The sequence below is a fragment of the Phalacrocorax aristotelis genome, chromosome 3, assembly GCF_949628215.1.
Source record: "Phalacrocorax aristotelis chromosome 3, bGulAri2.1, whole genome shotgun sequence".
Taxonomy (NCBI): Eukaryota; Metazoa; Chordata; class Aves; order Suliformes; family Phalacrocoracidae; genus Phalacrocorax; species Phalacrocorax aristotelis.
This window is the reverse complement of record NC_134278.1, coordinates 51815847-51828495: the sequence shown is the minus strand read 5'-3', so window position 1 is coordinate 51828495 and position 12649 is coordinate 51815847. Positions and strand designations below refer to the sequence as shown.

General features: G+C 38.9%; 1 protein-coding gene across 1 annotated transcript in view; it reads left to right on the top strand.

Moving 5' to 3' along the window:
* CDK19 (cyclin dependent kinase 19) overlaps window positions 1–12649 on the top strand; it is a 136208-nt gene that overhangs the window by 46003 nt on the left and 77556 nt on the right. Inside the window, exon 3 of the mRNA XM_075087448.1 lies at window positions 4213–4323. Coding sequence (XP_074943549.1) covers window positions 4213–4323 — 111 coding nt within the window. The remainder of the gene's footprint in view (window positions 1–4212; window positions 4324–12649) is intronic.

The following is a 12649-nucleotide window of genomic DNA, read 5'->3' as shown; positions in this document are numbered from 1 at the left end:
AATAGGCTAACGTCTTACCTAAATGTAGTCTTATGACTCTCTCTCTTTTTCCCCTTCTGCCCTATTCTCCTATTTGGACAATATATTTAAAAATGAGTTCTGTTCCCTTATTCAAAGAATTGGAAGTCAGGTTCGTTCTCGGCCTGCAGAAAGGCAATAGGAGCCCCCAGTCCTTTATAGCAGAAGCTGCCAGAAAAGCCAAAGTGGCAGATCTATCATGAGATAAGACTTTGTTTTCAAGATTAGGGTTAGCTGAAGGACTAGATACTACCCTTGGTATCCTTTTATCCTTCAAAATACATAATTTTGAAGCCATTTAGACAAAAATTTATGACAGTATAGTTAGGTGGTTGGCATAGAAGTTAAATATTGACAAAATTCTAGTCAAACATAAAAAGTCGTTAGGGTAGGTAGTTGATACAACTGTGGTGCAAGTAGCTTTAAATATGTCCTTGTATTTTCACATTATTGGTTTCCACCTGTCTGCTTTAATGAAAATATTGTTTCCAAAGCCTCTGATTTCTTTTTAGCTAATCTTAGATCAATACTTGTCTTTGAAACAGTTGTCTGAAATATGCTCTATCTTGATTTCAATAGCTGTGTATTTGGTTCTGCCCTATATTCCTTTCTGATCATGCCTTTCCAGTACTTTTTGAATCACTTTCCTCATCTCTTCTCTTTTTCTGCCTGTGAGTAGCATCGGTTTGGTCCCTGTGGTCACCCTCTCTTCTGCTGTAGTCCATCTCCAGAGGAGACTACTTTTAGACATAAATCTGACCAACATTTCTGTTCATGACTCAAGCTAGTCACTTGTACCCTAAGCTATAGTTTTTGATCTCTTCTAATTGGTGTCTAGCACTGTTGCAAGCCCAGTGTAGCTAGAGCAGAGCTCCCATTCTTGAACCAGTGTGTTGGACTCGAGAGCTGATGCTTCCTTGGTCTGGCTCCCGCTGCTGAAGCCCTGGCTGCTGCACATTGGTAGTCTTGACGGCCAGAATGCAAGAAGGCCTTTAAAGCTGTTCTTGTTTGCACGTGTGTCACTTCTTTCCGCTTGAAACTTTCTATTTTACATGCAGTTCCTTACATCCTGCTGCTATGTCAGGGTTGTGGCTCCATAGAAGAAAGAAGGATAAAGATCTGTTATTTGCTAAAACTACAAAAGTGATTCCAAAATTACTATCCGTGGTAGTTGCAAAGCAGTCACTTAAAATAGACAAATGAGAATAACACAAAAATGGAGTTGTCTTCCTCCTTAATTAACAAATTTATTCACCTGTCGGAGTACAGAATAGATGACAAAAGCTTGTTTAAATATTCTTAATAATAACATCCCAGTATATTCTGTTATATGCTGTTAGATGGAACAAGATAATTTGACAAATCTTCAGTATAGTTTTTGGTACTGGTTGGTGTCTAATACACATGCAGAATGAGTTTAAGTCAGGGAATCAAGTCCTTAAATGTTCTGTATAAATTATTGATGTCCTCTTAAATATAACTGTTAGATAAGATGTGTTTTGGTAAGTATTCACATTTCTGAAATGTTTTGCTTTGTAACTGCTCCTCTTGAGAGAAAAAAATACAATGTTATAAGGCTTCTGTAGCCCCTATAATTAAGGTATTGGGAACCTCTCTAGACCACAACTTTAAACCTTTAACCTTATTGATTTTAACATGCTAATTTACGTGGTTTAGAAAAATTGCTAGGTTTTCCGAGCAGAAAAGACTTGAGAAGCAGGTGGGTAGAGTGGGTCTGTAACCTGCGTAAGCAAACTTCTGTCATTTTGGTGGGAGCTCTTGCCATCTAAGGCTGCAACTATGAACAGTCATCTGCTAGCTGAAAAACACAGTGTCAGAGCTTTTTTGCAGACTGGCCTTAGTGTTCTATTCTTTAGCTCAGATACAGACATTCTCTGTTAGAAACCCAACATGTGTAGTGTAAAACTAACATAATGATTTATTCCTCATGTTCTCATGGTTTTTACAAATATCAGTCTTTAAGATCATACCAGTAACGGTTCGATTGTGTCATGTGAAAAATGCTGGGTTTGGATAAGAGTGTTCGTTGAGTCATCTAAGTTGAATCAAAAGAGGATAAAAATGTGTTAGAAATAACATACACATTGTAAATGAGTGTATGTCACTGTTGTTTTGGATAAGAAATTTAGCACTTTCTTTTATATGGAAGCATCCTTTTTCATTACTTCCATGAAAAGGAGAGGTTTCAGGATTCATTTATTAATCAGGCTGTTCTGATAGATGGTGACCACTGCGACATACAGTTTCTTTTTGTGGACTGGTGTGAGCAGTGGTGTTTGAGAGCTGCAGAACATACACATTCATGTCTCATTTGCACCTTTCTGTTAATGCACACCACCTCAGGCATTCTTCTTATTCTTATGCTCTACATAGTATTTCTGTTAACTTGTTTATTATACGTGAGCATATAATTCATAAAGTTGATATGGAACTATATACTCTTTGGCTGTTTCTTACTCCAAAGTTCTACTTATTTTGAAAGAATGCCGCCTTTTTTCTCTTTTTGAACAATTTGAAATTATTTTATATTGCTATTGCTGCCAACAGTTTAAGAAAAATCTAATGGCAATTAAAAAAATAATGTGCCTACTATAATTTTTTCCTCCCCCTAGTTTAAAAATTATCCTGAAATGAAAAGAACTCTTTATTAAAAAAAATAAAGAAAGAAAAGGCAGAGGCATCACATCGAATCCTTACTGGAAGACAGTTTTTTAATATTACTAAAGACAAGGTATAGAGCAACATGTCTTGATGCATGTGGAAGACACAACTTTAATCTCTAGGGTTTTGTTACTTTATAATTCTGCAAGTTGTTACTATGTGTTAGGTGACAAAATTATTTTTACTGTGTCTCATAAGTGATACCTGGGCATGACTGCTGATCAGTTCATTAAGGAGGAATTTCTTTTACAGCTAGAAATGCTTAGTGTTAGGGAGAGGAAGAAACAAAAAGAAGGAAACACTTTCTGCATGGTAGAAAATACATTTAAATTATTTCATTTGCTGGAAAACTGGAATAGATATAAGCAGTTATAATATTCTTTAGAAGATTTATTGTCGTCAGATATCTGTATAGCCAAAGGATAATATAATTCAAAATTAATCATCCTACTTATCCCCCCCCCAAAAAAAACAAAAAAACAAACAACAAACAAACCCATAAACCAAAAACCACAAAACACCCAAAACATTTCGAGTCTTTTTCTGTAAGGTGAAAAAAATGGAAGATAAATTTCTCTCAAATGTGCCTTGGAAACTACTCCAATTTACTATTTCGCCATTATAAATTGATTCTTGGTAATTTATATACTAGTGTTGCAGATGCAAGCAATTTTCAGATAAAACAGAAGTGACCAATCATTCTGTGAGTGCAGTGTGGACTGGGGTGGGGGGGGAGAAGTGATTACTTGGAAATTATATTTTTGGGAGTACTGCTTTTCAGCTCCTACTGAGGACTGATTTAAACTGTCAGCTGGCTGAAGGGTGACTTCAGCAGTGGTGCCTGCTTTAATGTGCTGTCTTAATTGGACGTGAGACCTAGTTTTCTTTCTGGAAAGCAGTAAAAAAGCTTGGGTTTATTTCTGGAGTACAGGATAGTAGTCGAAACAACCATTAGAAAAATGGTTTTGGTAAACTTTTCTTTGAAAACACCCTTATGTTCTGAGATGAACAACCCCATGGATTTCCAGGCAAGCAAGGCAGGAATACAATGCAAAAGAAAACTATTGGTAGTACGATAATTATGTGGTGATGAAGAACTCTGTTGTCCACAAAGAATTGGACCAGCTGCACAAGCTTCATTCTGGCTTCCTTAAATTCTGATGTTCACCTTTGATGAGTACAGTTACGTTTGTGTGCAATAACATCCTTTAAGATGGAAGCTGAGGGTGAGTGGGATGAATAGGTAGGATGGGCAGCTGTGTGCTGAGCATGGGACAGACAGAAAGGTAGCTAGTGATGGTCGGCTGTGCTTGTAGAACAGCATCCTGTGCCATGGAGGCTGTGTATATCCTGATTTTTGACATTTTGAAGGTAATGTGTTGAATCAGTGGCATCTTTTCTCCTAGAGCCTGTTTTAGGATTACTTGTTTGCTAAGACCTGTTTTGGTTTTTCTGTTGTTTGCTTTCCTTAACAAGCAAAGAGGTAACAAGAGCTTCTCTGTTTCTCTGCAGCTTTTACGAGAGTTGAAGCACCCTAATGTGATTGCGTTGCAGAAGGTTTTCCTTTCTCACAGTGACAGAAAGGTTTGGCTGCTGTTTGATTATGCTGAACATGATTTGTGGGTAAGTACAGATTTTCCTGAGTGTTTAAGCTAGTGTAATATGAGCTTGCTCAAACAGAAGTGTGTGTGGCATACCTTCATACAGCGCAAAGATGCATAAATTTCTTGCTCTGTAATTAAGGGTCTAACTGACATCCTGTTCTTTGTACACTTTAAAACCTGCAAAAGGCTATGTAGAATTTTTTTAAAGTCAGATTTCATTTTGAAGCTAAAAGAATTTTCCTGCAAGTTAAACTTTTCCTGGAGTTAAAGAAAGCATTCCTAATTTGATACCTTCTAAAATAGAGTTTGGAAATGTATTTAGTAATTTTTTTACCCTGCAGTTTTACCCTCACCCCCCTCACCACCCAAAAAAGAAAGGAGAGGGACTGCTTTACTGAATCCTTTCACTGAGGTATAGCGGAAGTGACCAACATTCAATCACCTAATTCTAAACAGTGAATTTCTGACAGTATGAATGGAAAGGCAATAAGAAAAAAAAAGTAAGCACTGTGAATTGGGCCTACTGATGGACTATCACTATGTGGAAGAGGAGTAGAGACGTAGATGTCTGTGTCTAAGTTTCCAGCAAAATATTATATGATTTGATTTAATCTGTTGTAGAGGTGGACATCAGTGACATCATTGAACTCAGACAAATATTCAAGCTCCAAACCTATTGATAAGATGTGAGTTTCTTGGCCTGGATTTGTATTTAAACCCAGAAGATATCAAGCGCTTAGTAAGAGTAATCAATGTTTGTAATTCCTTTTGAAAATACCGGCAAGGAGAGGAAGTGGTAATATTAATTTCAATATTACTTTTTAAGGCTTCAGTAATCTAGAAGTTGCTGTTACTAACGTTAGTGACAAGTTGCTCAATTTTTTTGTGCTTAGCTCTCAAGACACAAAATTGTAATTTAGGAGGAAAGTGAACTTAGACCATGCTCAGAACAAGTAAAATCATGGTATTTCATTCCCTTTCATATGCTTAAAAAATAATTAATATGGTTTCTCTTCTGGGTTAGCAGCTTTGTATTTTAAAAGTTTTCTTTATCAAAGTTCAGTGTACACTGAGTCTGTATTTCTCACAACTGGTGACAGTGATGATGAATAGGAATGCAGCAGCTAAAACCCTGTATGGACAGAATTTATTTGTGCATCAAGTGAGTTTACTCATTTTATAGAACAACCATAACAAACACATTTTACTGCTACATTGAATGGCATGTTTAAAACACCTTTTGTCTAACCTTTTCCATTTGAATTTATTTTGGGCATGTGGTTTTTACACTACATGGTGATTTTTCATGTGATTTAACAGCTGTAGATAAAGAATCACTGCAGTCTGTTCTTACCACTCCTCACATCTGGCTGGGTATTGGTTATAATCTCAGTGAAGTTAATTCTTTTCTATTATTTGAGACTGAAATGTTTGTTACACTAGTTATTTGATGTGAACTGGTCTCCCACTTCCTAATTCTCTTACTTTTTTGTTTTTTCCTGTGGGACATGCTACACAAATCATTTCTCCTTTCCTGTATAACTGCCCATGTTTCCTTGCTTCTTAAGCCTTTGCCAGGAATTCTTTTTCCTCCCTTGCATAAAGTTAGCCGTGCTCAAGGCACTCTTGGTTCTGGCTTAACCTTGGTCTTCATTTCCTTTACCGTCAGCACTTCCCAAGCATCGCTCTTAATTCCCCTTTTGTCTCTTTTGCTCACTCCCAACTTTGTGTCTTTTTCCACGCTGCCTCCTACACATGGAACAGCCTCCCAATTAACGTACGTAAAGTTCCTTCACTATCCTCCTTCAAAAAGCTCCTGAAAATCCACTTACTTTGTAACGCATTTCAGTAATAACAACCACTTGTCATTCTGTCTGTGTTGTGTTGTGTTTTGCATTTCCTGTGCTTTACAGCTTGTGCCCTTTCAGCTGTAGAAATCGTAGCAAGGGACTGGCACGTTTTGTTGTTGCTTAGCACCATGTGCTCCCCCAGCACTACGTAAAAACAAAATAAGTCTATTCATTGTAGGTATCAGTTTAGAAGGATTTAAGTTTTGGAACTGTAGATGTGCTGGCACTAGAGAGATGTAGATTCCCAGAGGCTGTTAGTTTCAAATATAGGTAGCTTAGAGTTACTTACCAAAATTTGTCTGTAGGTATGGGAATCGTCTTTCTGTTCAAAGCTGCCCAGCTTTAGTAACTCCTACTGGCTCAGTGAGGAGAGTAAATGCTCATCACTTGCAAACATCAGATTAATTAAAATCATTAAATTTTTGTCTTCTGTACTGGAAACATTTGGCAAGAGATGAATAAACTGTATTAGATGCTATCTTATTTTGTTCATTTTGTAATACTGAAAAAAATTGTCCCGTTCTAATGAGCAAAAGTGATGGTGCCAATTAAGCTTATTAAAAAGTTCTTTTATGGTGAGCAAGAACTTTTTTTTTACTTTGCATTTAATTCACAAGGATTAGACTGCTCAAATCTGTAATTTGAGTGTAGATAGCAGCATACTTTATAATTTGCTATGACTTCTGTTGATGCCATTACCAAGGGATGAAGAAAGCTATGCTAATTTGAACTACTTTTCACAGGTATTGATGAAGACTTATTATGTTGACCTTGCCTACAGACGTACTCACTGTTTAATAGCTAAGCCTATCAGAGATTTTTCCTTCATCACCTCTGAAGTTACATTATACAAAACAATGCAAAGCCGTTCATGAGATTACAATAAAGAATGTCTAAGAACATAGCAGTTCTTTTGACCAATTGATTTATAACTCGTTTGCTTTAATCACCAGAAATCTTAGTGTAATCCACAAATGATTTCTGTATCGTCTTCCTCAGCTATTAGTCTCTGTCAACTGGTAAAGCTCTTAGGCGGTTGGATGTGCCACATGTGTTAATTTATAGTGTTTACGTCTACACTGTTACCACTGCTTATATATGCTCATGCTGTGAAGTAAATGCAAGATTCCTTAGCTTGTACCTCACTGTAAAAAAAAAGGAGCATCTGACACAAGGTTAAAAATATGTACGTCCGCAGATTCCATTGAATATCTCATACTTTACAAGCCACATCCTTTCTTAATTCCTGGTAACTTGCTTCAGTCTCACACCTTTATATTCCGATTGTCTGAAACGTTCAGCTTTGTATGTTCATAGCCACAGAACCAACCATCTCCTGTTCCTTCTCTTGTGAGAGGCATTCCTTTTTCCGTGTCTGCTCGTAAGGTCTTGGATGCTTTTAATCTAAACTGTATCCAGGTTTTCTGCCTTGATTAATTTATGTTGAGATTTAAAAAAATGTAATTCATTTAACACATAGCTGAGTTAATCTTAAGTCCACAAGTGGAACTGATACGATTTTTAAGTTACCTTTTCTAGTAGACAGTTAGAACTTCATAGTCTTACAAACTATGTGTGGGTGAAATCTTTCCAAGAAAAAGTAATTCCTTCAACTGATACGTGTATTTTTCTGCTATGTTAATTTTTGACCTTGGAAAAAAAGTGTTTCAAATGCATGAATTTTTTCTGTTTCGTTAATAAAGAATAGCTTATTTCCTTAATCAACTCTCATATATGTTCTTATTTTACCTTAGTCTTTAGATGTGCACTGCTGTCCAGAACTCACTATGTAAACCTCATGCACTTTAAGATATTATTCAAATTTATATTAAATACACTAAATGCATGATGATTACTTAATTGGACTTTAAGAAGAGTTTGATACAAAAAATGAGATCTGCTCTGGAGGTTAATTCTATTTGTTGTCAGTGTAGTTACTATAATGTCTTCAATGGCTTAAAGTACTTAAAGCTTTTCTTTTGCTTCCAGCTACTCTCCTATACTTCTACAGCATCGGCTTTTTAGTATTGGAAATCTTTTTAAAGCACACATTTCTGATTTTAGTACTGAGATAAGTACATGTTCAATGTCTTCAGTTCCGTAGTCTCTGTATTGTTAAATAGGATTTTTGATGCAAAGCAACACTTTTATAACTAATTTTTAAAAAATATTCTAAATTGATAAGGTTTCTGCTTTTCTAGCTATGGTACAGATTTAATTCTCAGACTCACTTAATATGTGTGTGTAACCTCAAAGCTTTAAGATGCCTTTTTCTGGAAATCTATGTTGTAACTTAAATCAGAAGCTTCTGAATCTTTGTTTTTATCTCATTCTGAAAAACAGTGACATTTTTATGTCACTGTTGAACGTGACATGAATGGCATCTTGAATGCCATTATGTGGCACATGCAGGACAACCAGGGGATCAGGCTCAGCCAGCATGGGTTTATGAAAGGGAGGTCCTGCCTCGCTAACCTGGTCTCCTTCTATGGTAAGGTGACCCACTTAGTGGATGAGGGGAAGGCTGTGGGTATTGTCTACTTGGACTTTAGTAAGGCCTTTGACACTGTCTCCCACAGCATTCTCCTGGAGAAGCTGGCTGCTCACGGCTTGCACAAGTGCACTCTGTGCTCTGTTAAAACTGGCTGGACGGCCGAGCCCAGAGAGTGGTGGTGAATGGAGTCAAATCTGATTGGTGGCTGGTCACGAGTGGTGTTCCCCAGGGCTCAGTGTTGGGATCGGTCCTGTTCAATATCTTCACTGATGATCTGGATGAGGGGATTGAGTGCACCCTCAGTAAGTTTGCAGATGACACCAAGCTGGGTGGAAGTGTTGATCTGCTTGAGGGCAGGAAGGCCCTACAGAGGGACCTGGACAGGCTGGATCGTTGGGCCGGAGCCAACGGTATGAGATTCAACAAGGCCAAGTGCCGACTCTTGTACTTGGGTCACAACAACCCCATGCAATGCTACAGGCTTGGGGAAGAGTGGCTGGAGAGCTGCCTGGAGGAAAAGGACCTGGGGGTGTTGGTTGGCAGCTGACTGAACGTGAGCCAGCAGTGTGCTCAGGTGGCCAAGAAGGCCAACGGCATCCTGGCTTGTATCAGGAATAGTGTGGCCAGCAGGAGCAGGGAGGTGATAGTGCCCCTGTACTCAGCACTGGTGAGGCCGCACCTCGAGTACTATGTTCAGTGTTGGGCCCCTCACTACAAGAAGGACATTGAGGTGCTGGAGCATGTCCAGAGAAGGGCGATGAAGCTGGTGGAGGGTCTAGAGAAGGAGTCTTACGAGGAGCAGCTGAGGGAACTGGGGTTGTTTAGTCTGGAGAAGAGTAGGCTGAGGGGACACCTCATCGCTCTCTACAACTACCTGAAAGGAGGTTGTAGCAAGGCAGGGGTCGGTCTCTTCACCCTAGTAACAAGCGATAGGACGAGAGGAAATGGCCTCAAGCTGTGCCAGGGGAAGTTTAGGTTGGACATTAGGAAAAACTTCTTCACCGAAAGGGTTGTCAAACATTGGAATAGGCTTCCCAGGGAGGTGGTTGAGTCTCCATCCCCGGAGGTATTTAAAAGAAGGGTAGACGTGGTGCTTGAGGATATGGTTTAGTGGTGGACTTGGCAGTGATAGGTTAACGTTTGGACTTGATGATCTTAAGGGTCTTTTCTAACCTTAATGATTCTATGATTCTATGGTAATATTGAATACAAAAAGCGGTGTCCCTCAAGGGTTTGTACTGGGACCAGTACTATTTAATGTCCTCATCAATGACATAGACAGTGGGATCGAGTTCACCCTCAGCAAGTTTGCAGATGACACCAAGCTGAGCGGTGCAGTTGACACGGCAGCAGAACAGGATGCCATCCAGAGAGACCTGGACAAGCTGGAGAGGTGGGCCTGTGAGAACCTCATGAGGTTCAATAAGGCCAAGTGCAAGGTCGTGCACCTGGGTTGGGGCAACCCACATTATCAGTACAGGCTGGGGATGAAGGGATTAAGAGCAGCCCTGCAGAGGATGACTTGGGGGTACTGGTGGATGAAAAGCTGGACATGAGCCAACAATGTGCGCTTGCAGCCCAGAAAGCCAACCGTATCCTGGGCTGCATCAAAAGAAACAAGGCCAGCAGGTTGAGGAAAGGGATTCTGCCCCTCTACTCTGTTCTGGTGAGACCCCACCTGGAGTACTGTGTCCAGTTCTGGAGCCCTTAGCACAGGAGGGTCATGGACCTGTTGGAGCGAGTCCAGAGGAGGGCCACAGAAATGATCAGAGGGCTGGAGCACCTCTCCTATGAGGACAGGCTGAGAGAGCTGGGGCTGTTCAGCGTGAAGAAGAGAAGGTTGCGGGAAGACCTTATTGTAGCCTTTCAGTACTCATAGGGGCTCTATAGGAAGGATGGGGGTAATTGCTTTAGAAAGGTGTGTTGTGACAGGACAGGGGGTAATTGTTTTAAACTAAAGGAGGGTAGATTCAGAATAGATAGAAGAAAGAAATTTTTTATCATGAGGGTGGTGAAGTGCTGGAACAGGTTGCCCAGAGAGGTTGTGGAGGCCCCACCCCTAGAGATGTTCAAGGTCAGGCTGGATGTATCTCTGAGCAACCTGATTTAGTTGAAGATGTCCCTGCTCCCTGCAGGGGGGTTGGACTAGATGGCCTCTAAAGGTCCCTTCCAACCCAAACCATTGTATGATTCTATGAATGATACATTCACTGTCCAAGATCAGTTAATCCATGATCTGGGTATTTGTTAGGTTTGGTTGGATGTTTGTTTATTAATACTAGATTCCAGTGATCTCTAACAACTGCTTAGCAGCAAATGCCACTGAGAAATTTGGGGTAAAATTAGTCTTGAAATTATTGTTGATAATAAAAATATTTCTGCAATGGACAGACTGGCTTTGTATTATCTGAAATACTTGTTATGTATATATTTTTTATTTTTAAAGATGTAGGATAGAGATTATAAGCATAGTTGTGTGTACCCCAAAATAATCATCAGGTAATGGCTAGAAGAAAATATTCTTCCTACATGTGAATTTGGTGACACTAGCTGACTCAATATACGAATAAGTGTACTTAATTTCAGCTAATGACATTTTGAATAATGTTCATGTATGCTAAATGAAATGGTGAAGGTGTTGCATACTGGTTTGTGCAACAAACCTGAATGTTTGCTTAATCACCTGAATGTTTTCTAGTAGGTCTGAGTTTTAAAGTCTTCCTCAAATATGGTGTCATCAGTTACAATTCTCTCTTCCACTAGGATTCAGTTTAGCTCTTAATCATGCGGATAATTCAGATGTTAGTTGATCGCAAATATTTTTATATACATGAAAATACTTTTCTCAGTGTAGCAGTTTGTTCTCTTTTATTTTTCTATAGTCATCTGTTTTTGTTTTAACTCAGTCCTGCTCCACTAGGTGATTCTTTGTGCAGTCTTTTCTGTCCTGTGCATATCCACCACTATAGGAGTCTGCTAGCTGACGCAAGAATGTAAGATTTGTTGGGGCAGAAGGGAATGGGCTGGCATAGGTTTTGATTGTTTTCAAGTTACAGTTTTTATCATCAGCCGTTGTTACAGAAAGTCTTCATGGCATGATTTATCCCTTCCAAATATAATGGATGGAGTCTTGACACTGAAGTGATGGCTGGATTTCTTGCAGAGAGCAGCACCATTCCTTGTTGATAGCTGTCTGTTCTGAGAATATACTTGTCCTGTCACAAAACTTGCTCCTTCAGCCAGAGTTGTGGGGATTTGATGGTAGTTTGTGGGCTCATTTGCTGTACCATAAAGTGTGAGAATTGGAGGAGACAACAGATAGGAGCAGACCTCAAAGACAGAGACAAAGGTGCAAAAGCATAAAGCGTGTGAAGAATTAATATGAACAGAGTGGCATGAATACTGGGTGTTTCAGAAGTATACTGAAAGGGTAGTTAAATTCTGATATTTTTTGTTATCGTATAGAGTTATTTTGACATATTTAGGTCTGAAAGATCCAGAAGAACAAGAAAGACCCCATCAGAACCTGAGAAAATGATACTGAATCTGTTTTCTCTGTTCTTCAAAGCTTAGGTATTTAAAGCAAGTTATCTTCAGCAAAAGTTAGTATTAAAGCTCCTTTCACTGTTACTTAAAATGTTGACCTCTTGTCACTTGGAAATGGATTTTTTTGTTAGGCAGTTTGGTTAATGACATTCTAAAGAAGATATTTGATGATGGCAGTGTACTGGCATCATTTAGAGGGAGGCTGTTGAGGCATATTTTTTTCCCTTCTTTTGAAGGACTATGATATGTTGATTGCTGTAATGCTCCCAAAACTGGAAATGTAAGTGATTGCTGTAGAAGTACTTTTACCCACTTTTGTTTTGATTTTATTTTATTTTACTTGTGATATACCCTTGACAAAATTTTTTTAGTGTTTAAAACTCTGGTGTCTGAAATGAGTCCTAAGTGTAGGCTTATAAAGCTGTGATTTATTTCTGGAACAGCAAACAAATGTT